Here is a 23,928-nt window from a genome sequence, read left to right as displayed (position 1 = left end):
CGGGGCCGGGGTTGGCAGTCGCGGCGGAGCCGGTCGAGAACCGGAGCAGGGAGCTGAGCGGAACTGAGGCGGGTCCCCGAGCCATGGGGCCCCGGGCTCCGCAGCGCTCCTAGGCGGGCGGGTCCGCCCGATTCCCCACGGCGGCGCCCCGAGCTCATGGGCGGCCGCACGGGCTGAGACCCCACGCCGGACGGGCTCGGAGGGACCCAGGCGTCCTGGCACCATGGCGTTCACCTTCGCCGCCTTCTGCTACATGCTCACCCTGGTGCTGTGCGCCTCGCTCATCTTCTTCGTCATCTGGCATGTGAGTGCGGGTGGAGGGTGGGGATCGGGATGGGGGTTCGGTGCTGGGGGGGGGTCGGGATGGGGGGATCCGGGCTGCGGGATGGGCGTGCTGGGAGGCTGCCCGTGTCCCTGTCAGGCCGCCTCCTCTGCCAGCCAGGCCCCCCGGAGATCGGGCCGGGGGCGGGGGGGATCCACCCCGTTCATGCTGCCCCGTTTCTGGGGTTCGGGCTTGTCTCGCTACTTGCTCCCCCCGCCCCCGCGTCTCTCGGTCCCTGGCTGACAGGCTTTGCCTGAGTCTCCGCTTTCAAGAATAGCAAGAACCGTGAATAATTCTGCAATGAAAGAGAGACAGAGAGTTCCCCTCTGCCCCCCGTCGCCCCCTGCCCCCATCACCCCGACACCGCACCAGCCCCAGTTCCCATCGCCCGGCTCCCCTTCTCACCAGCCCCTTGGCCCTGCGCCCTGGCTGCCCGGTACCAGTTTGGGGGTTGCTCCCCAGACCGGGCTGCTGGGAGGCGTTGGGCCGGACCGGGGCTCCCGTCAGTGTGTGCGCGTGTCTGTGTGTGTGTGTGTGTGTGTGTGTGTGCGCGATGCTGGTGCTGGTGGTGATATGGAGCCGACGTAGCTAAGAAACCCAGGGTTGGGGGGGGCTGCCTGCGCTGCCCCCCAGAACCCCTAGCCCCCCCGTCGTGGCTCCCCACTGTGTCCCAGCTCCCCCGGGTCTCCCCAACTGCCTCCCATCCCCCTCCCGGTCGGATCTTCCCCAAACACCCTCCCCTCCGCAGCCCGATCCCTCTCTCCCAGTCCCAAGCCCCTCCCGTGCAGGATCCCTCCTGCCCCCAGCCAGATCCCCCGTGGATCCCCCAAATTGTCCTCCGCTGGATCGCCCCCCCCCCGTTTGTTCCACGGCTGCTGCATATCCCGGGCTCCCCGCGATGTAGCCCCCCTTCTCTCTCAGCCGTAGCTAGGGAACCCGGCGCTGGTTGCCATGGGAACTACATCTGTTTACAAGATGGGCTCTGGGTATCAATAACAGGGTGGTGGGTTTAACTCCTCTGGTTCTGGGCGGGAGGTCTCCCCATCGCTCCCCTTCCTAGCCCTGCACCCCCAGCTCCGCCAGTGCCCCTCAGCCCTGCCTTGCAGCTCCCCCTCCTACCCTTGCCTCGGTGCCCCTCAATCCCCATCTGCAGCCCCCTGCTATCCCAGCCTGGGCTCCCCCACACGGACACGGGTCTGGCTTGGCTTTCCACTGCATAGACAGCCTGGGCCTGTCTCTCCTGTATCCCAGATTACTGCCTCCTCATCCCTGCCCCCTCCCCATGGGCATCACAGCACAGCTGTGTCATCCCCCTCCTTGCCCACCCCCCACCCCCAGAGTGCCCAACTGCTTTGGCATTTGCCCCTGTCATGGGAGGGCTCCAACCACAGCTGTCTGGAGCAATGATCTTTGCAATAGTCAGGGATGAAAATATGGTTGTGGGTGTTGGGAGTGCGGGGCACCAGCAGGGCTGTGGGGTGGGGGAAGCCCAGGGCTGGGATAGCAGGGGGCTACAGGAGTGAGGGGCCCCAGCGGTGTTTGGGGCATAGGATGCATTTGAAACAGGGACCACTCCTGACTCCTGGCTAGAGGGGTCTGTCCCTGGCAGCAACGATCCAGGTGGGTCTGGGAGCTGCAGGCTGTCAGCTATTTCCTCCCCTGGTGCTGAGATGCAGCCACCTCTGGGGTGGGGCACAGGGGCTGTTTATACAGGGATCTCTTGCCTGGCACTGAACTGCAGCCACCTCAGGGGGGCAGGGTGTGTGTGTGTGTGTGTGTGATAACAGGACAGTGTCACACAACAGTTTAGGACAGAAAGTGAAGCAGAATCCTGTCTGTCTGAAGAGTGCCCTAGGAGGACACAGGAGTAGGGCTGGGTGTGAGCTGCATTTCCCATTTCATGGCAAATTCCACAAATTCAACATTTTTTCCTGGAACAGAAGCAAAATATTTGGAAATTTCCCACAAAAGGAAACGACCCCCCCCCACCTCCCCCAGGCATTTGGGGTTAATGGAAGCGTCTGGTTCCCATTTCAACCTTTTCCAACTTTTAATGGTTTTCTATATAAAAACGATGAATTTCGTTCTGAAAAGTCATTTCAAAACCCACTGCCAAACCTTTTCATTCCAAAAACGTGCAAACAGGCCAGTCGGGTTTGGCCAGAAATGGCATTTTTATCAAGAAACAGTCCGAGGAAAAATTTCAGCTCCAGTCAGAAGCAAAAGGGAATGTACCAAACAGAGTGTGAACAGAGCCCCTGACATGTAAGGATTTTGTCCTGCCCCGCTCCCTGCACTACAGCGCCCCCTGTGGAGCCCCTCACTCTGCGCCCTGCAGTACAGCGCCCCCTGCGGAGCCCCCCCCCGCTCCCTGCACTACAGCGCCCCCTGCAGAGCCCCCCCCCTCTGCTCCCTGCACTACAGCGCCCCCTGCGGAGCCCCTCACTCTGCGCCCTGCAGCGCCCCCTGCGGAGCCCCTCACTCTGCGCCCTGCAGTACAGCGCCCCCTGTGGAGCCCCCCCCTCTGCTCCCTGCACTACAGCGCCCCCTGCAGAGCCCCCCCCTCTGCTCCCTGCACTACAGCGCCCCCTGCGGAGCCCCTCACTCTGCGCCCTGCAGTACAGCGCCCCCTGCGGAGCCCCCCCCGCTCCCTGCACTACAGCGCCCCCTGCGGAGCCCCCCCCCTCTGCTCCCTGCACTACAGCGCCCCCTGCGGAGCCCCTCACTCTGCGCCCTGCAGCGCCCCCTGCGGAGCCCCTCACTCTGCGCCCTGCAGTACAGCGCCCCCTGCGGAGCCCCCCCCCCGCTCCCTGCACTACAGCGCCCCCTGCGGAGCCCCTCACTCTGCGCCCTGCAGTACAGCGCCCCCTGCGGAGCCCCTCACTCTGCGCCCTGCAGCGCCCCCTGTCCTGCCCCGCTCCTCGCGTCACAGCACCACAGTGGGGTCAGTAATGACTGCGAGGAGGGAGTGCCCCCTCTTGAGCCCCCTGCTCTGCTCCCTGCAGCACAGCGCCCCCTATTGAGGCCCACCCTGCAGCACAGCGGTGGAGGCTTTAGGGCGGGATGTGGCCGGGGTTGAGCCCTGGGAGCAGCTGTCCCAGGCGGCTGTGGGGATGGAGATACGGGCTGCTCTGTGCCTTGCTGGCCCCTGCATCTAACCCCCCAGGGGTCCTGAGAGTGAAGTTGTGTCACTGCCAGTGCTTAATTTGTGCCAGGGCTGAGCCCGGCGCCCTGGGCTTGCTGCATCAGTTACGGATGGAAAGGAATTGCTTGAGCCCCAGCACCTCTTTCATTACAAATTAAGCACTGGTCACTGCCCCCCCCCCCCGGCCATTAACACCCTTCTGTGCTCTGCCCCAGGGCCACACAATGGCCCATCCAGCCCAGTATCCCTCAGAGGTGTGCTGAGGGGGAGCTCACTGTGGTGCCCTCCTTCCTTTCTCTGCTGGGGGTCAGGGGTTTGCATTGAACTCCAGCACCCCACAGATAAGTGACCTTTCCTCCCTGAACATGCGGCACATCCCATAATACTTTGAGTGCTGAGGGGGGCCCTGCCCCATTCCCTCGCTGCCCCCACTTGAGCCCTTGGGAACCATAGATTCCCCTCCCCACCCAGCAGTGGAGGGTAAACTGAGGCAAGGGGGTCAAACAGCTTGCACAGTGGTATGCAGGGAATCTGCAGGGGAGCCAGGAACAGAACCCAGGTGTCCTGAGCCCCAGCCCTGGGGCCCCCACTCCCCTGTCAGGGCCTGGCCCCTGCAGGGGCTTGGCTGCATGGGAGAGCCCATATGTGTCTGCACATTGCTTTGCTGGGTCTCCTCAACCAAGCTCCTAGCAGAGATAGTGCCCCCCTGTAATTTCCCCCCCCCTCAGCAGTAAGCAGCCCTCTTGCCACCGGGGAGCCCAGAGGCTGAATAGTTCCCCGGACTCGAGGCAGAGTCCTGGGGGATCCTTGTGTGGAGGGACGGGCAGGAGTGCTGGAACAATTTGTATAGTGGGGGTGCTGAGAGTCATTGAACCAAATTGTAAACCCTCGATAGAATGGAAGCCACTTCAAGTCAGGGGGTGCGGCAGCACCCCCGCACCCCTAGTTCCAGCACCTTTGGGGGGGGAGCTCCCCCACCCAGGGCTCCTCTCTCAATAGAAGGAGTGAATTGCTCTGGATGTCCCCTGATCCTGCCCTTCCCCAGGCTCAGAACCCAGGTGACTGGGATCAGGGACCCAGGCGATCGGGGGGGGGGGGGGGGACACCTCAGGCGATTGGGAATCAAGGTGCCTGACCCCTCGGAGCAGCAGGGAAAGTTCCTCTCGCGCACTCCCCCCTGCTGAAAACCATCCTGTTGCCCCGGTGACCGGCTCCCAGGCGGCCAATGGTGGGTGGGTCACACGCAGGTTTCTCTCCCTCCAGTTCTGGGCAGGTGCTGGGCGTGGGGGAAATGGAGGGGATGGAGTTTGTAGCCATGCAAAGCCAGTGTACCTCAATCCAGACCTGCAGCCCCCCAGCTCTGCCAGTGCACCTCAATCCCACCCTCAGCCCCCCAGCTCTGCCGGTGCCCCTCAATCCTGACCCCCAGCCCTCCTGTTCTGCTGGTGCCCCTCAATCCCAATCCCCTGCTATTCCAGCCCTGGGTTTACCACCTTCCCACCCCCACCCCCAGCACACACTGACCCCTAATCTCCCCCACTGTGCCTGTCACAAAATTATGTCTGTCCCAGCACAAGCTGGAGTGTTGGACCCTGTCTAGGGCCTGGTATGTGCAGTGAATTTGTGGGGTCTCAGCTTCATTCTGTGTGGGGCAGGCACCCAGCCACAGAGAGCAGCAGCTAAATGGTCCAGCCAGCCACCTCGTTACCCCATCCCTGGCTCCCTGCTCCCCCAGCTGGCCTTGCAGGCTGTTCCTAGGGCTCCAATTATGGGGGGAGGATGCTGAAGCAGAATCCCTCCCCTGCCAGGCACAGGAGCCACGTGTGAGGGTTGCTAAGCAACCCCGACAGGCGCCTGTAGTCCTCATTGTTGCTTTGACAGGTACCAAGTGCAGCTCAGATCTGACTGTGGCTGGAGAGGAGCCCAGGGCTGGGTTAGCAGTGGGCTCTGGGCTGGGTTGGGGGGCACCATCAGAGGTGTGGGGGTGGAGGAGAGCCCAGGGCTGGGTTAGCAGTGGGCTCTGGGCTGGGTTGGGGGGCACCATCAGAGCTGTGGGGGTGGGGGAGAGCCCAGGGCTGGGTTAGCAGGGGGCTCTGGGTTGGGTTGGGGGCACCATCAGAGCTGTGGGGGTCAGGGGAGCCCAGGGCTGGGCTAGCAGGGGGCTGAGGGTCAGGATTGGGGGAACCAGCAGAGCAGAACTGTGTGTCTCAGCCCATCACCTTGATGAGTCTCTGCTCTGAGAGCCCAGAAACTGGTGACGGGAGTAGCTGGGGCTGGGGCACATGCCAGGGAGCCAGGAGGCTCTGGGTGCTGGTAAGTGGGCCTGAGTGTGATGGACCTGGACATGCTTAATGTGGGGGGAGGGGGCAAACTCATGAGCAGGGGCTCTGGAAGGGGGAAGGGAATCCCCCAGACACACCTGCTGGAGACCACGGCAACAGGACTGAGCTCAGGCTAGTGACAGAAACATCTCCATTTGGGAAGGCCGGGGGGTATCGGCTCTGATCCAGGCTGGGGGCTCCTCTAGCCCCCCACTGTCTCACACCGGATCTCTCCCAGCCCCCGGAGGATGGGGAAGCAGTGGCTGAGTCACCCCATTTGGCTGGGGCTCCGGGGCTGGCTGTTCCGGAGCCGGCTGTGCTGGCAGGAGCCCAGGAAAAGCCATGTGGAGTCGGGGGAGGAAACTGGACCCCCCAGGGAAGCTGGGTCTCTCCACATCCTGCTGGGAGCTAACTTCCCTGGTAACGCTTGGGGGAGGATGGATCTAGGCTTTCAGGGGGCAGATGAGTTCAGGGGGCTGGAAGCCAGGACTCCAGGTTCCATCCCAGCTCTGTCAGGGGAGTAGGGGCTAGTGGTTAGAACAGGGAGGGGCTGGGAGCCAGACTCCTGCTCTGATCCTTGATATTTTTATTATTGATATGGAAGTGCAAAGCAGCAGAGACTGGTGAATTCCTGTCGGCTTGATCACTTCTGGGGAGTTTATCAAGCAGTGACTGTTAGCAGTAGGGTCCGTCTGTTCCTCCCCACCTCCTGTATCCACAAACCAGCCAGTCCCCTGGCACTGGGGCTGGATTGGAGCCAGCGTGCCATAGAAGGGAAAGCCCCATGTCCCATTCTCTAGAAGGGCTAGAGAGGAAGGGTGACAGAATGGGGAGCTGAGAAGGTGTATGTGTGTGTGAGGGGGTCCGGCTGGGTGCCCCAGTGGGTGGCACTGCAGATGCTCCTCTCTGGCTTTATCAGCCCTCAGTTGGGGTCACCCCGAGCAAATTGGCAGGATGGGGTCTGATTTGCATACGTAAATAAGATTGTGTGGGTTGGGCCAGACACTGCCTAGGTGATCATGTCCTCAGGCAGCCCCACCATGGGCTTGTGTGACCCCCCCTCGCCTGCTTCCCCCGGGGCGACCCTCCTGGGAACTCCCTACCCTTCCCTCAATGAATGGGGGAGCCCCCATGGGAAGGTCGGGGGGATGGATCCCTGTATAAACAACCCCTGCACCCCACCCCAGAGGCAGCTGCATCTCAGCACTGGGTAAGAGAACCCTGGATACACTGCCCCCATGTCCCACCCCAGACTCAGCCGTGTTCCAGGGCTGGGCCGGGAGTATCTGTCTCTCTCTGCAGCTGTCTCTGACCCTGCTCCCCCCACAGATCATCGCCTTTGACGAGCTGCACACAGACTTCAAGAGTCCCATTGACCAGGGGAACCCGGCAAGGGCAGTAAGTCAATAGATGTGGTGGGAGAGGTGTGTCTGTCTCTGTGTCCGTCTGTGTCTGACCCTCCCCCTCACCCACTGCCATGCCCCCCCCCCCGCCCATGCCGCCCATGTCATTCCTATATTTCTTAAATGTGGTGTCCACTCAACCGTCCTCTGCCATGAATGAGTGACAGTGGCATGAAGGGTGCAGGGCTCCCAGACTCCTGGGTTCTATCCAAGCTCAGGGAGGGGAGGGGAGTCTAGTGAGTTAGAGCTGGGGGGCTGGCAGGACTCCTGGGTTCGCTCTCGCTGGCTGTGCTGCGCTGAAGTTTGTGTCACTCAAATGTTTTTTCGGAAGGTCCCAAAGTTCCCATCAGCCCCTGGGGCTGGTCAGCTGGGGGGGTGTCAACACTACTCTGGGGCTGGGATTTCAACAGGCTTCCAAGGCTCTGCACCAACCCACCCCCTCCCATCCCCTCACCCCTCTTCCTTTTCTACCCCAGTACCCCACCCCCTTCTTCTCTCCTCATCACACCCCTGGTCCAACCCCACTGCTTATTGCTTTTTCATCTCTCTTTGTCTAGTTTGATCCAGCTGCATCAGTGCTGGTGCCCCTCCATCCCAGCCCCCAATCCCCCCGCTAGCCCACCCCTGGGCTTGCGCTCAGCTCTGCCGATGCCCCTCAGTCCTGACCTGCAGCAGCCCTGGATCCTGTTCCCTCCATGCTCAGCTGATACTCTTCAGTCCCAACCCCCAAGCCCCTGCTATCCCAGCAGCCCCCATTCAGATGGGGGTCAAGGTGCGGGTAGGTTCTGGGAGCTGACTGTGCTCAGGTGCGGGGGTTGAGGAGCTGTAATTAAAGGTGCTGCTGACAATCACTAAAACTGCCCCCCCCCCCAGCAATGTTCCCTCTAATTTTTCACAGGCCGTGTGTGCAAAAAATTTCTTCTGTGCAAATTTTTGTGTGCACGGTGTTTCACCGTGTGCGTGGGGTTTAGGATCTGTGTGAACACGCACAGAGCAGAGGGAACAGTGCCCCTCAGGGTTTGTGGGGGCGGAATAGCACCCTGGGGCCTCGAGAGGGGAAGGGGCTTGCTATGGGTCACAGTGAGTCAGTGGCAGACCTGAGGAAAAAACCCCACTCCCACCCCAGAGCCAGGGATAAAACCCAGGAGTCCTGACTCTCCCTCTCTCTCCTGCTCAAACCCCTTACACCAGCATTTCCCAGGGGGTGGGACCCAAAATTGGTTGGCGGAATGTTTCAAAGGGTCACGTGGCAGCTCCTAGCCCATGGGGCTGGCTGGGCTCTCCCTGCTCCACACACTGCAACTTCTATGGTCCCAGCACCCCTCAGGTTTGGCCCAGCCACCCTGACAGGCCAAATCTGAGTGAGTGGCGGCCCTGTAACCCCATGAGCCAGGTCACAACTCCACCCACACACATTTGGTCCAATCAGGTGGGCGGGGCCAAACCTCAGCCACGCCGCAACCGCCAGAGGTTGCGATGCCTGGCACTACCCAAGCCAGCACAGGAGCTGCCGCTGTGGGGTGAGTGCCGTGCAGTGCCCAACCTCGTCCTGGGGGCAGGAGCTGACCGAAACCCCCCCCAAGGCCTCCGCCCCCCCCAGACTATTTACTGAGTCGCGACAGGCCATAAACTTTTACAAAGGGGTCTTGAGCCCCCAAAAGTTGTGAACCACTGCACTAGACCCTCCCCTCCCTTCCAGGAGTGGGGGATAGAACCCAGGTGTCCTGGTGGGTGGCGAGCCCTGACTGCTGCCTGTGTGTCGGCTGCAGTAACAGAGTTGCTGGGAGAGGAATTCAGGTCACACAGAGCTGTTTATATTTAGGGAAACGGAGTGGGAGCGATGGCCCCAGCTGCAGTCCCTGGCTTGGGGCCCCCGAGGTTGCTGGGATTGACTCTGCCCAGGTTAGGCACAGTGGAGGGGACAGATGGGCCAGGTGAAGGAATAACTCCTCATAGGGCAGAGTGCTCCCTGTCTGTGCAGCCCAGAGCCCTGGAGTCAACCACCTCCCTGCTCGCACACAGCATCTGCCTGACTGATGGGAAACTGAGGCACAGATGGGGGAGGAACTGAATCAGGGTCATGCAATGAGTAGGGATGAGAAAGGGAAATAGAACCCAGAAGTCCTGGCTCCCAGCCCTCCTGCTCCAATCCTAGACCCCACTCTCACCCAAATTCTATTCATTAACATTTCAGTACTGGAGTAACCTCATTTCATATCTGATACCAGAATCCAGGCCCAACCCCAGTGCAGCCAGGGTTGACTCCGGATATACCTTGTGGGAGCTGACACCAGAATCTGGCCCCGACCCCAGTGCAGTCAGGGGTAACTCTGGATATAACCTGTGGGAGCTGACACCAGAATCCGGCTCTGACCCCAAGTGCAGTCAGGGGTGACTCTGAATATGCTCTGTGGGAGCTGACACCAGAATCCAGCCCTGATGTCAGTGCAGTCAGGGGTGACTCTGGATTTATCCCAGGTAACCAACATCAGACTCTGGCCCACACTCCATCGCAGGCAGATGGTGACTTTGGATTTACTCAGGCTCTCAGCTCAGAATCTGTCCCTAGCCCAATTGCACTTGCTGACTCTGGATCAGTGCTTAATTTGTGCCAGGGCTGAGCCCCGGCACCTCTGGGCTTGGCAGTGCCGAGCCCCAGCACCTCTGGGCTTGCTGCATCAGGTATGAATGTAAAAAATCGCTTGAGCCCCAGCACCTCTTTCATTACAAAGTAAGCACTGCTCTGATTGACCGGGGGAAGCTGAGCTCAGAATCCAGCCCTCATCCCGTTGCTGTTGCTGGGTGACCGGATTTACCCACAAGGGAACTGAGATCTGGGGGCCACTGGGGGCTGGCGGGGATGAGATGGGGGTGAAGAAGGAGGGGAAAGAAGGAGCTGGGGAAATTGATGGGGGTGGGTTCTGGGGGCTGGCCTTGCTCAGGTGGGGGGGAGGGGTCACAGCAGAGTGAATTTGGGGGTCTGGCTGTGCTCAAGAGGGGGTGAGCAGGTGGGGGGACCTTGCTGTGTGAGTCCTGCTTGTAAGTTTGCCTTTCCTGTTATCGATCCAGCCAGGGTTTGGGGTTCACTGGGTGGCAAAAGGGAAGAGACACTGAGGTTTCAGTCCCCCCAGATGAAGCTCAAGTTGCTTCCTGTTCTCTGCAGGGTTGGTAGCAGTGTGGGGAGCCCAGGGCTGGATAGCAGGGACTGCGGGTTTGAGGGGCTCTGACAGAGCTGTGTGGGGAGCCCAGGGCCGGATAGCAGGGGCTACGGGCCAGCACAGGGATACCAGCAGGGTGTCCAGGATTCCAGAGCTGGAATCCTCTCAGGCTGAGTCTCTGTTGGAAAAAGCTGCCATTTGAAGTCTCTGTCGCCCAGTCTCAGGGTTTGATCATGGCATTTGGTGTCTTAGGGCATGTCTATGCTACAACCAAACACCCGGGTTGGCCCCTGTCAGCTGACTCAGGCTCATGGGGCTCCCTCCCTCCTCACGGGGTCCCAGAGGCCAGGCTCCAGCCCCAGCAGTTTCATAGCCCCTCAGCCCGAGCCTCGCCCACCTGAGTCAGATGGCATGGCCTAGCTATGTGTGTTTTATTGCAGTGTAGATATGCCCTTAAATCCCCAGCTCCCAGAGTCCTGGGATCTTCTGAGAATCGTGGCTTTCATATATAAACCCCCCCCAGAAACTTTCTCTCCCTTGTGGGGAGAAGCTGGGATCTGCCTCCTGGAGGCACCCCACAGGCACTGAGCCAATAAATACAAGCCCAATGGCACATGATTTCAAAGCTAGTCTCATGGTTTTGGGCCCACTAGCTTCGGGGTTCATGCTGAAGAAACTGGAAATGTAAATGTTCCCTTTCCCCTCACGGGAGCACAAGTGGAGCCACTGCTCTTGAGCTCTGTCTATGTAGGGTCTAGTATTTGTGTTTGTGCAGGGCTTAATGTCTGGGGTTTATGTGGGGTCTTGTCTGTGTTTGTGTAGGGCTTAGTCTCACTGTTTATATAGGATCTTACAAGACCCTTGACTTGCGTATTGTACAAGCCCTAACTAAGGGCACACATTGTGTCAGACAATGATGTGAATGATGGAGCCTGAACCCTCTTTACAACTTGGGGGGGGAAGGAAGTGGGGCCCCAGAGGCCCTGGGATTTGGGCTCCACCTTCATTTTGGACTTTCTGCAAACCCTAGCCCTATATAAGGGCAAGGAAGTGTCTTCATGGCTACTTGCACCCCACCCCTGATCCCAGCTCCAGCAATAACCCGACACACAAAACTAATTCCCAGAGTGGGTATCCATGTACACACCCTCCCCTCCCCAACAACAAGCCCTCATTCACCTCCCACAGCTGAGAATAGAACCCAGGAGTCCTGGCTCCCCTCCTCCCCCACACCCTGCTCTAACCACAAGGTTCCTAGATTATAAAGCCAGAAGGGACAATTATGATCATCTAGTCTGTCCTCCTGTATAGCCTGTTCCAGTGTCTAATTAAAGCGCTGGGGCAGGTTACTTGGGGAGGCAGTGGAATTCCCACCAGTGGAAGTTTTAAGAACAGGTTAGACAAACACCTGGCAGGGGTAAGCCAGGTTTATTTGGTCCAGCCTCCTTCAGGTGGGTGGCCTAGATGACCATGTTAGGTGCATTCCAGCCCTACATTGCTATGATTATATAACACAGGGCATATGACTTCCATGAATTAACTCCTGGTTGCACTAGAATAGAGCAGATCTGTTATCAAAATATCCCATTTTGATTTAAACATTGCCAGCGATGGTGAATCCACCACAGCCCTGGATAAATTGTTCCAACGTTTAATTACCTGCACTGTTAAAAATGTAGGTGTCTTATCCCTAGTCTGAATTTGTCCAGCTTCAACTTCCAGCCCTTGGCTCTTGTTAGACCTTCGGCTGCTCTATTGCAGCTCCATTATCCAATTTCTGTTCCCCACATAGCTACTTCTAGCCTGTGATCAAGTCACCCCTTAATCTTCTCTTTGTTAAACTAAACAGATCGAGCTCCTGGAGCCTCTGACTCTGAGGCATGTTCTCTAAGTCTTTAGTCATTCTCGTGGCTCTTCTCTGAGCCCTCCAATTTATCAGCATCCCTCTTGCATTGTGGTACGAGAGCTGGATGCAGGATTCCAGTAGTGGCCACACCAGTGCCACACCTGGAGGTAACAGAACCTCCCTTCTCCTAGTTGGGATTCCCCTGTTTACACACCCCAGGCCCGCATTAGCCCTTTTAGCCACGGCATCGCACTTGGGAGCTTGTGTTCAGCTGATTAGCCGCCATGAGCCCCAAGCCCTTGTCAGAGTTCCCTGTCCTGAAAGTATGGCCAGTGTTCTTTGTTCCTAGAGGTGTATGTTTACATTTGCCCATATTACAACACACATTGTTTGCGTGTGCCCAGCTTACCCAGGAAGCCAGATCGCTCTGTATCCGTGACCTAACTTCATTATTTATTACTCTCCCAATCTTTGTGTCATCTGCAAACATTTCATGATGATTCGATGTTTTCTTCCAGGTCACTGATAAAAAGGTTAACTCGTGTAGGGCCAAGAGCTGATCCTTCGGGACCCCACTAGAAACACTCCCATTCAGTGATGATTCCCTGTGTACAGTTACATTTTGCGACCTAGCACTTAACCAGCTTAACCCCATTTAATGTGTGTCATGCTGGGTTTGTATTGTTCAAGGTTTTGAATCACAATGTCATGCAGCATCACATCAAATGCCTTACAGACGTCTCAATATATTACATCAGCTTTATTACCTTTATCAACCAAACTTGGAATTTCATCCAAGAATATACCAAATTAGTTTGACAGGAACTATTTTCCATAAACCCACGTTGACTGGCATTAATTATATCACACTCCTATAATTCTTTATTAATTGAGTCCCATCATATCTGCAGCCCCATGTCTTGCCTGGGATTGATGTCAGGCTGACAAGCCTATAATTACACAGGTCCATCCTTTGGCCCAGTTTAAATACTGGTGCAACATTAGTGTTCTCCCAGTCCTCTAGAACAGGGGTTCTCAAACTTTTTCTTTCTGAGCTCCCCTCCCCGTCCCCCCCCCAACATGATATAAAAACTTCACAGCCCACCTGTGCCACAACAACTGGTTTTCTGCATATAAGAGCCAGGGCCTATGTTAGGGGTAGCAAGCAGGGCAATTGCCTGGGGCCCCATGCCACAGGGCCCCTGCAGAGCTATGTTGCTCAGGCTTTGGCTTCAGCCCCAGGTGGCAGGGATCACGGCCCTGGGCTTCAGCCCCAGCCAGTGGGACTTTGGCTTTCTACCCTGCGAGTCTAATGCGAATCTAGGCCCCAGCGAGTCTAATGCTGGCCCTGCTTGGAGGACCCCCAGAAACCTGCTCGCAGCCCCCCCAGGGGGCCCCAGACCCCTGGTTGAGAACCACTGTTCTAGAACTTCCCCAGTGCTCCAAAACGTATTGAAAAATCAACCCTAATTGTCCAGAGAGCTCCTTGGTCAACTCTTTTAATACATTTGGATGCAAGTTATAGGGCCTTGCTGATTAAGAAATGTCCCAAGCGGCAAAAAAACCAAAACTTGCCGCCGAACGGGGAGGCGGAGTGATGGTGCAGCCGAAGAAGAGTCGCGTCCCCGCCGCCGAATTGCCGCCGAGCGCGAAATGTGCTGTGACGGAGCGGCCGCCCAATTCCTGCCGCTGCCGAGGGTGGATTGCCGCCCCAGAGCCCGACCTCCTGCCGCCTGCTTGGTTCGCTGGTGCCTGGAGCCAGCCCTGACCTTAACTTTAGTAGATGCTGTTTAACATCCTCCGGAATTACTATTGGAATAGAAAGTGTTTCATCGCCATCATCATCATATGATATGAACACTCTATCTGGCTTTCTCTCAAATACAGAACACAAATAGTTATTGAATACTTCTGCCGTTTCTACATTATTATTGACAATTTTGCCATTTCCATTTAGGAATGGACCAATGTTGTTTTGTTCTTAACATTCTTGAAAAAAATTCCTTCTCATTGTCCTTAACTCTGCTGGCCAAACATCACTCCTTGTATCCTTTTGCTTTCCTTATTAATTTTCTACAATTCCTAGCTTCTGATTTATATTCATAGAATCATAGAATCATAGAATCTCAGGGTTGGAAGGGACCTCAGGAGGTCATCTAGTCCAACCCCCTGCTCAAAAGCAGGACCCATACCCAATTAAATCATCCCAGCCAGGGCTTTGTCAAGCCTGACCTTAAAAACTTCTCAGGAAGGAGATTCCACCACCTCCCTAGGCAACGCATTCCAGTGTTTCACCACCCTCCTAGTGAAAAAGTTTTTCCTAATATCCAACCTAAACCTCCCCCACTGCAACTTGAGACCATTACTCCTTGTCCTGTCCTCTTCCACCACTGAGAATAGTCTAGAACCATCCTCTCTGGAACTACCTCTGAGGTAGTTGAAAGCAGCTATCAAATCCCCCCTCATTCTTCTCTTCTGCAGACTAAACAATCCCAGTTCCCTCAGCCTCTCCTCATAACTCATGTGTTCCAGTCCCCTAATCATTTTTGTTGCCCTTCGCTGGACTCTCTCCAATTTATCCACATCCTTCTTGTAGTGTGGGGCCCAAAACTGGACACAGTACTCCAGATGAGGCCTCACCAATGTCGAATAGAGGGGGACGATCACGTCCCTCGATCTGCTCGCTATGCCCCTACTTATACATCCCAAAATGCCATTGGCCTTCTTGGCAACAAGGGCACACTGCTGGCTCATATCCAGCTTCTCGTCCACTGTCACCCCTAGGTCCTTTTCCGCAGAACTGCTGCCTAGCCATTCGGTCCCTAGTCTGTAGCTGTGTATTGGGTTCTTCCGTCCTAAGTGCAGAACCCTGCACTTATCCTTATTGAACCTCATCAGATTTCTTTTGGCCCAATCCTCCAATTCATGCTTCATGGCTATTGACTTCCCTTCTCTCCCTTTTGTATCTATCTGTCTTGTTCATTTATTGTAATGAACTGCCCTCACTTCATCTCTAAGTGAGGTGGGTTCTTTCTTGATTGTGGCTTTTTAGGCTTCTATTAAAATGTTCTTAAACAATTCCTAATTATCATTCACATTTTTCTCATTAAATTCTGCCTCCCAGCTGACTTGGTTCCTTTTAGCTTTCAGCCTTGTGAAACGAGACCTTTTAAACATAAGTTAATATATTGCTAGTTTGGGGTTTATTCTGTTTATACGTAACAAATGTGATCAAGTCATGATCGCTTGCATCTAAGCAACAACAAATTTTGAGTTCTGTGCTCAATTCCTCTTTATCTGTCCAGATGAGGTCTAATATAGAATTCCCTCATGTTGGATGCAACACTCTGAGCTAGGAAATTGTCATTTATAACTGCAATCTATAATATATAGAAATTCCAAGGATGCTTTCGCACTGACAGCAGGAGGCCTCCAGCAGATGTCACTCAGATTGAAGCCCCCATGATCACACTGTTCATTCCCCCTCTACTCATTAAAAACAGGTGTGGAAGGAGCCAGGCATCCTGTTCTCTAGTGGATTTGGTGGCATGTAGAAGACACCATCTAGTAACCAATCTATTGCTTTATCTGTTAGAACATTGATCTATAAGCATTGTAGCTCATTTGCTTCCGAGCTGTCGGTGACTCTGACACACATAATGCTATATTTGACACACCCCTTGCCTTTTTGCCCACTTGATCCTTCCTAAATAGGCTATAACCATTGATTTCTAACATTCCAACCCCACTCCCGTCCCAGAGCCAGGTATAGAACCCAGGAGTCCTGACTACCAGCCCCTCCCACCAGGCTTGAACACCCCTCTCTGTTCCTGCCTCACCCCCTTCTTTCAGCCCTCCCCTGTGCCAACTCTCAGTCTAATTCCCTGTTTCTTTTCCCCCTGCAGCGAGAGCGATTGAAAAACATTGAGCGGATTTGCTGCCTCCTGAGAAAGGTGCGTCCGTGTGTCCCTGTCCCTGCCTCACCTGTCTGTGTGTCCCCCCACGTCCATGTGGCCCCATCCCTGCCCCTTACGTCTTAGCTCTCCCAGTCCCCAAAACAGTTCTTGAACCCCCAACCTGGGAGCAACTCACAGCGCCTGAACCCTCCAGCCCCCTGAACTCCTGCACCTCTCCAAACATCTGCACCTCCTCCCTATAGCCTCCTCACCTCTCCCCACTGCATCCTGAACCCCCAAGCTCCATCACTCCTTCCCTTCGTAGGCTCCCTGAACTTCCACCCCACAGCCCCCCACACCTCTTCCCACAGCCTCCTGAACCCCCAACCCCTCTCCCATCTCCTGCCCCTCCTAGGCTCCCTGCACATCCTCGCACCCTCTCCCCTCCTAGGCTCCCTGGACTTCAGCCCCACAGCCTCCCACTTCTCCCACAGCCTCCTGAACGCCCAACCCCCTTGGCTCCCTGCACCTCCTCCCCACAGCCCCCCACAGCTCTCCCCACAGCCGTGTCTGCTCACACCCCCTCCCCTCCTAGGCTCCCTGCACTGCCTCCCCGAAGCCCCCAACATCTCTCCTCATAGCTTCCTGATCCCCCAAGCCCCCTCCCACCCCTTCCCCTCCTAGGCTTCATGCACTTCCTTCCCTCAGCCACCCCCCCCCACCTCTCCCCACAGCTTTCTGAGCTCCCAACCCCCCTCGCACCTCCTCCTCCTCCTAGGCTCCCAGCATCTTCTCCCCACAGCCCCTGACACTTCTTCCCACACCCTCCTGAACCCTCACCCATCCCCCAGCCAGTCCCCACCTGCCTTAGGGCCAGATCAGAGCTGCCCCCTCCCCCAAGAAAGGCCCCATATCCTATTCTCTGCTACCCTGAGCCAGCCAGTTCCCCTGCCCTGGGGCCAGATTGGAGCTGGTGCCCCTGGGGAGGTGCTGTGTTGCTTGTGTCAGTTTCCCTGTTGTGTGTTGCTCTGCATTCCTGTCTGAGAATACTGCCCCCCCCCCCGTATTATTTATGCCTGGCTGCTGGCAGGACAGGACACGGACACGGCCAAGCCGCGGAATACTAATGGGGTGCCTGTGGGGAGCACAGTGTGCTGAGGCGGCATCTACCCACCACTGGCACTGGGAGCCAGGTAGGGTTGCCAATTTTGGTTGGGCATATTCCTGGAGGTTTCCTCACATGACATAATCTTTAAGTACAGATTAATCTTAAATTCCTGGAGGGTTGACAACCCTAGAGCCAGGACTCCTGGGGTCTATTTCCCCACAGACCAGGGCTTGCTGTCTCTTCCAGCTCGTGGTCCCTGAATACTCCATCCATGGGCTCTTCTGCCTCATGTTCCTGTGTGCAGCCGAGTGGGTCACCCTGGGCCTCAACATCCCTCTGCTCTTTTACCACCTCTGGAGGTGAGTGGGTTCTGTGCCCTGGGAGCCAGCCCTCCTCGAGAGGACAGCTTGTGGGGGGAGGGAGTGCAGCCTCTGGGGGTGGAGGGTTGGGATTGAAGGACATGGGGCGGGGTGCCCAGGGCTGGGCTGGGGGGGGGGGGGGGGGGACCAGCAGAGCCGTGGGCATGGCGGGGCTAGCAGGGGGGCCGGCAGAGCCGTGGGCGTGGCTAGGCTAGGAGGGGGGTCTTTCCTAAGTACTACAAGAAGCCCCTTGCACGAGCCCCTGTCTGAGCCCTGGCCTCGTTGCCCCCCCAGATACTTCCACCGCCCGGCAGATGGGTCCGAGGTGATGTACGATGCTGTCTCCATCATGAATGCCGACATCCTCAACTACTGCCAGAAGGAGTCGTGGTGCAAACTAGCCTTCTATCTGCTGTCCTTCTTCTACTACTTGTACAGGTAGCGCCCCAGCACGGTCTCTGGGGAATCCTTACCGGGGGCTGAGATGCAGCCTCCTCTGGGGTGGGGCGTGGGGAGGTTATACAGGGATCCCTTACCCAATACTCAGGTACAGCTGTCTCTGGGGTGGGGCGCAGGTCTGTGTGCCTGGCGCTGAGACCCTGTGCCCCTCACTCCTGACCTGCAGCTCCGTTATGCTGCAGCATTTCAGGGTGTCTCTTTTTCTTTCTCTCCCCAGTATGGTTTATACTTTGGTGAGTTTCTAAGAGGACTGAGTGGGGGACCTCACAATTATCTCAGTGGCTGCTCCTGGACTCCTGGGCTTACCCCCAGCCAGCTGTTTCTAGGAGAGCGCAAGAGATGCTGGGAACACGGGGGGCCCCTGAAACTCCAACACCCCCATGGGCGTGATGCACTGCCCCCATGGATTTGAGGCTCTGCCCCATCGCTGGACGACTCGCAGGATCAGACGTTGGGCCTCCCCATATTAGGGCCGCCCCGTGTTTTGAGTGACTCACTAAACCCTGCTGCCCCTCATTTCTGCAACGCCCATGAGGAGGGAAGCATCTCCTTCCAGATGTACCCTCCCCACCTCTGAGATGGGGGCCAGGGCAGGAGCGACCTCCCCCACCCCAGCTGTGACACTCCCCATTGCCACACTCCATTGTGAGCTTGTCTGTTGGGGGGCAGGGAGGGGGACGGGGCACCCTGCCCCACTGTTAAACCCATTTTAGGGTGCAGGAGAGCTGGATACTGGGCACCTCTCCCCTGTAGTGTCATTATAATGCGGGGGTAGGGGGTCAGGGCTGATGTCCCCAGGACTAGGGGTGTTATTCTGTTGGACACATTTACGTCTAATCCAGAGGGGTGTAACCCACCCAGGATCTCCCCACAACCTATGGAGCACAGCCCCTGGCCCCCCCACCCCAGGGCAGGCCCAAACCCCACACATGCCAGGGCGTGGCAGGGTATTTCTGTGTGTTTGTAGTGTTGAATTTGTTACCAGGAGTTATTGTCTGGAGTGGGGGCTGGGGGCCCAGGGGGTGCCTTAACTAGACCCCAAGGAGAAGGGGCTCAAGGCTGAACAATGACACCTCCACCCACTGCAAATGTCAGGCCCACTCCAACCCTCATTACCAAGTTGGGGGGAAGATTTTGGGGTGCACTCAAATTTGGGCCTTGAGTCCAGAAAGTGGGATGGGGTCCCTGTGTGTGGGGGTGACCTGTTATCCTGCATGCGGGGGGGTGTCTCTGTGCAGAACACCCCATTATCTCACGTCGGGAGCTGTTCTGGGCTCGGTGCTGGGGAGGAAATCACTGGTTTTAGAAGGAGGGGATTCCCCCCCCCCGCACCTCCATCTGGGGTCAGACCCACACAGAAAGGGACCCTGGTGCCAGAGCTGTCTACAGGTGTTGGGGTGGGTGGGAGAAATCGCTCCCCCTTGGTCATTTCCCCCCCCCCTCCCCATTTCCCCCCCTCCCTGGGACATTTGTGTATGAAAGAAACATTGGCTAAACAATCCTCAACTTTGTGGCTAAATAAAAACTTGCAAAAAAAAAAAAAGGCCCCCCCATTGGCCTCCTGGTGTCTGTAAGTGGGACAATGGGCCCTCAGGGAGCGCTGGCTCCAGTCCGGCCACAGGGCAGGGCAGCGCTTTCCACGCTCGGGGCCACCAGCTCCAAGCCAGTCCCCTGCCACAGCGCTTCATTGCCCCGCTCCACAGCCACAGGAGAGGGGCTGAGCAGGCCCCTGACTGGCTGCCTCCCAAGGGCAGGCAGCACATTGCCGGGGCTGGGGGGGGGGTGCTCTGGCACTGCTGCTGTGGGGGACTGTGAAGTGCTGGGCAGCCTGTCCCCACCAAGCCTGGCCTCCTGGGGACGTGTCTTTGCTCCCAGCCCACAGGGCACTGGGGAGCTGGTTTGTACTGCAACAGCGCAAGGGCCTTCAAGGGGTGCCAACATTGTGTTTAAAACTAAGGGCCTGTTTTCGTAGCACCCCCCCCCCCCCGCCCGATATTGTTGTTATTGGAGTTTGGAGCATGTAGCAATAAGAAGCCGTACTCACCCCCTGCACCCCCCCCACCGCCCGCCATTCGCCAGGGGCATTGCTTGCTGCTTTTTGCAGCACTCAGCAACTCCAGAGCTTGTTGAGGTGAAAATATAAGGGACGTACGTCCCGTGTAATAAGGGACTGCTGGCAGCCCTGCTTCTGCGTGGCCATTACCACAGGGACCCCCCCAAAGCCTGCCAGGATGGGATGTGTGCTCTCACCCCAGGGCTAGGCACTGCTGTTGGAGTGTACGCAGCCCTTGAGCACCAGCGGGCACACACTCACGGGCTCAGCCCTTCATCCCTTCTTGCCAGACCAAATCCCTGCCCCCCCCAACACCCCTTACAGGCTCCCCCTCCGCCCCCCCCAACTAGCCTCACACACAGCCTTCAGGACACACACTCCCCCACTGCGCACACACCCCAGCCACCTGCCTGGCCAGCAGTCACTCAGCGGTGGCTTGGTCTGTTACTCCTGCCTGAGCCAAAGGGACAACCCCAGGGTTGGCTGCTGTGGGGGACAGGGGCGGTGGATCATAGTCACAGTGTAGGCAGCGAGCTCAGTCCCTATGGGGCAGCCCAGCTAGCCAGGCCCAGGGACATCCCCACTACTGGAACCTGGGCAGGGATTCCTGGGTTCTTTCCCCAGCTGGTGGGAGGGGGGCTAGAGCCTTAGCCACGGCGAGGGGGGGACCCTGTGAGGCCTGCAGGGCTCTGTCACTCCACTGGGAGAGGACTGGGGTTTGGGTGGGGGGGGGGGGGCGCTGTTAGCCAGGATTCCTAGGTCCGAGCCTCTTCGCTGACATGTTTCCCCTCTGTAATGAGCTCAGTAAAATTCTCTCCTGGGGCAGTTGTAGGGCTGCAAAGCTCTTTGAAGCGCTGGAGAATAATCAGCAACTGCTGTTTTCTGGGACATTTATCAAGTCTCGGATCAAATTTGTCACTATGCTGCCAGGAGAGATTGTGAACGAGAACGAGAACCCTGCACTGGCAAAGAGCCACCTCCCCCAGGCTTTGATCTGCTGGGAAGGCGCCATCACAGCCGAGGGATCCCTTTCCTGGCGCCATGCTGCAGCTGCCTCTGGCGTGGGGCACGGCGGCTGTTTATACAGGGGTTCCCTCGCCTGGCAGTGAGCAGCAGCTGCCTCTGGGGTGGCGTGCTGGGGCTAAACATACAGATTTCCTCCCCCACCCTGCCTGGCACTGAGACATGCCCCATCAGCATTTTGGGTTTGGCCGGGGGGTGGGTGGGGGAATGCAGCGGTAGGAGCCCAGCCGCCAGGGTGGGAGCTGTTATGTAATGGCCAGTGCTCACTGTCCTCCCTACTTGTTCCAGCACATTAGCCATGAGCTGCAGCGCTGATGGATTTAATCTGTTTAGGTGAGTTGCCACCTGACCGCTCCCGAGCTGGCCCCATCTCCAGCCACAGGACCCCAGCTGCTGGCCCTGGGGCTGCCCTCAGCTCCCCCCTCCCACCCCCGCCTGCTGCAATGCTCGTGAATTTGTCCTTGATTCGCTCCATTTCTCCATTAAACAAAGCAGGATAGTTAATGTGGGCGCACCTAGACTGGGCTGGGGGAGCAAGCGTGTGTTTGTGTCCTACCCTCGGGGCGCGGGGGGTGGGGGTGGTGAGCACCACAGCCAATCCAGCCCCAAGATGGGGGAAACAGACTGGTGTGGGGGTGCAGGGAATGGACTATAGGCCCTTTCCCTGGGGGGCGGAGGGAAGAGGTGCTGGCTTTTGGGTGCACAGGCATGGGTGATGGTGCTTGTGCAAGGTGTGTCAGGGTTAGAGCTGGGAAGGCTGGCCGCCAGGCCTGTGGGGTCTGGGTCTATTGGTTAGAGTGGTGGGAGGTGGGGGCCGGGTGTCAGGACTACTAGGTTTTAGGCCTCGCTGCGGGACAGGCCATGGAACTAGTGGGATGAGCTGGGCGGCAGGACAGTGGGGTTCCAGTCTCAGCTCACTGGAGGGGGGCGTGGGGGAGAGTTCACACCTCATTCCCCCCCCCCCCCCCCCCAAGATCTCTGCTTAATTGGAAGAGCCAGCAACCTCCAGATATGTCAGAAATGGGGAGAGTGGAGGGTGGGGGAGTTGGTTGGAGCTTGGGGTGGCGGGGAAAGACAGTGCTGGGGGAGGAGTAGAGCTTATCTGTCTTTCTTGCCCCCACCCATCCCTGCTGACTGAGGTGCTGGATTCACAGTGAAGGGAAGTGGTGGGGGGAGGGGGCCTGGCAGGAGACCTGGGAGCCTCCCTCTCAACTGCTGCGGTCAGCATTGCAGCATTAATTGCTCTTGGGGTGAGTGGTTGCAAGGTGATGATGAGCAGTTAACTAACAGACCCTGAGACAGAAGGGGAGCCCAAGGCTGGGCTATCAGGGGGCTGTGGGTCAGGACTGAAGGGCACTGGCAGAGCTGGGGTGGAAACCGATAGCTGCTCTGGCCCATATGGGGGTCCCTGGCTCATAACTGGGCATAGGTGCTGAAACGGGGGGTGCTCTTGCACCCCCCTGGCTTGAAGCGGTTTCCTTCATATCCAGCGTTTACAGTTGGGTTCAATGGCTCTCAGCACCCCCACTGTACACATGGGTTCCAGTGCCCCTGTAACTCAGGGCATCTGCTGAGGAAAGTTTGTGGGGATCCAATACATCTGCTTCCATTTGCTTCCCTGAGCAAAGGGCCCTGTGTGCTGGGCTCGCAAAGGGCTCGCACTGACACCTGGTGGCAAGAGGCAGAATGACAATGTCAGCAGCATTGAAGGCAGGATGAGCCAGAGCTCCCTCTCTGGTCCCCTCCCCACCCTTGCATCCCTGTGCTGCAGCAGGCCTGGGCTATAGTGGAGGCAAGGGTTAAAGTGCTTGGCAAAGGGGCTCTGATTGGCTGCTTGCCCCACCTCCTGTGGTATAAGCGGCCAATCAGAGCTGCTACAGTGCTCTTCCCCCAGGAGGTGCAGAGGAGGCGGGGGTGGGGGTAGAGTTAATAGGGGGTGAGAGGAGGGACAGTTTGATGGGGCAGGCAGCTGTGAAGGCACTATAATAGCTGTGGAAAATTACAGATCATAGAACATCAGGGTTGGAGGGGACCTCAGGAGGTCATCTAGCCCAACCCCCTGCTCAAAGCAGGGCCAATCCCCAACTAAATCATCCCAGGCTGGGCTTTGTCAAGCCTGACCTTAAAAACTTCTAAGGAAGGAGATTTCACCACCCTCCCAGTGAAAAAGTTTTTCCTAATACCCAACCTTGAGACCATTACTCCTCGTTCTGTTATCTGCTACCACTGAGAACAGTCTAGATCCATCCTCTTTGGAACCCCCTTTCAGGTAGTTGAAAGCAGCTATCAAATCCCCCCTCATTCTTCTCTTCCGCAGACTAAACAATCCCAGTTCCCTCAGCCTCTCCTCATACGTCATGTGTTCCAGTCCCCTAATCATTTTTGTTGCCCTTCGCTGGACGTTTTCCAATTTTTCCACATCCTCCTTTTAGTGTGGGGCCCAAAACTGGACACAGTACTCCAAATGAGGCCTCACCAATGTCGAATAGAGGGGAACGATCACATCACTCGATCTGCTGGCAATGCCCCTACTTATACATCCCAAAATGCCATTGGCCTTCTTGGCAACAAGGGCACACTGTTGACTCATATCCAGCTTCTCGTCCACTGTAACCCCTAGGTCCTTTTCTGCAGAACTGCTGCTGAGCCATTCAGTCCCTAGTCTGTAGCGGTGCATGGGATTCTTCTGTCCTAAGTGCAGGACTCTGCACTTGTCCTTGTCGAACCACAACAGATTTCTTTTGGCCCAATCCTCTAATTTGTCTAGGGCCCTCTGTATCCTATCCCTACCCTCCAGCATATCTACCACTCCTCCCAGTTCAGTGTCATCTGCAA

The 23,928-nt window shown here is 57.2% G+C and overlaps 1 protein-coding gene across 2 annotated transcripts; it reads left to right on the top strand.

The window, feature by feature from the left end:
* CNIH2 (cornichon family AMPA receptor auxiliary protein 2) lies at window positions 1-19,562 on the top strand. Of its 2 annotated transcripts, XM_048857072.2 has the most exons (6): window positions 9-304; window positions 7,118-7,186; window positions 16,101-16,148; window positions 17,446-17,558; window positions 17,853-17,996; window positions 18,235-19,562. In XM_048857072.2, the coding sequence occupies exons 1-6, from the start codon at window positions 224-226 to the stop codon at window positions 18,260-18,262; spliced, it is 483 nt and encodes a 160-aa protein (XP_048713029.1). In that variant the 5' UTR covers window positions 9-223; the 3' UTR covers window positions 18,263-19,562. The 2 variants fall into 2 exon arrangements, with proteins under 2 accessions (XP_048713030.1, XP_048713029.1); XM_048857073.2 differs by lacking the exon at window positions 7,118-7,186 and having other exon boundaries at window positions 1-304.
* Window positions 19,563-23,928: the final 4,366 nt, after the last annotated feature.

The sequence above is a fragment of the Caretta caretta genome, chromosome 7 (genome assembly GCF_965140235.1).
Source record: "Caretta caretta isolate rCarCar2 chromosome 7, rCarCar1.hap1, whole genome shotgun sequence".
NCBI lineage: Eukaryota > Metazoa > Chordata > Testudines > Cheloniidae > Caretta > Caretta caretta.
Note: the sequence above shows the minus strand (reverse complement) of the source record. Positions and strands in the feature narration are given on the sequence as shown.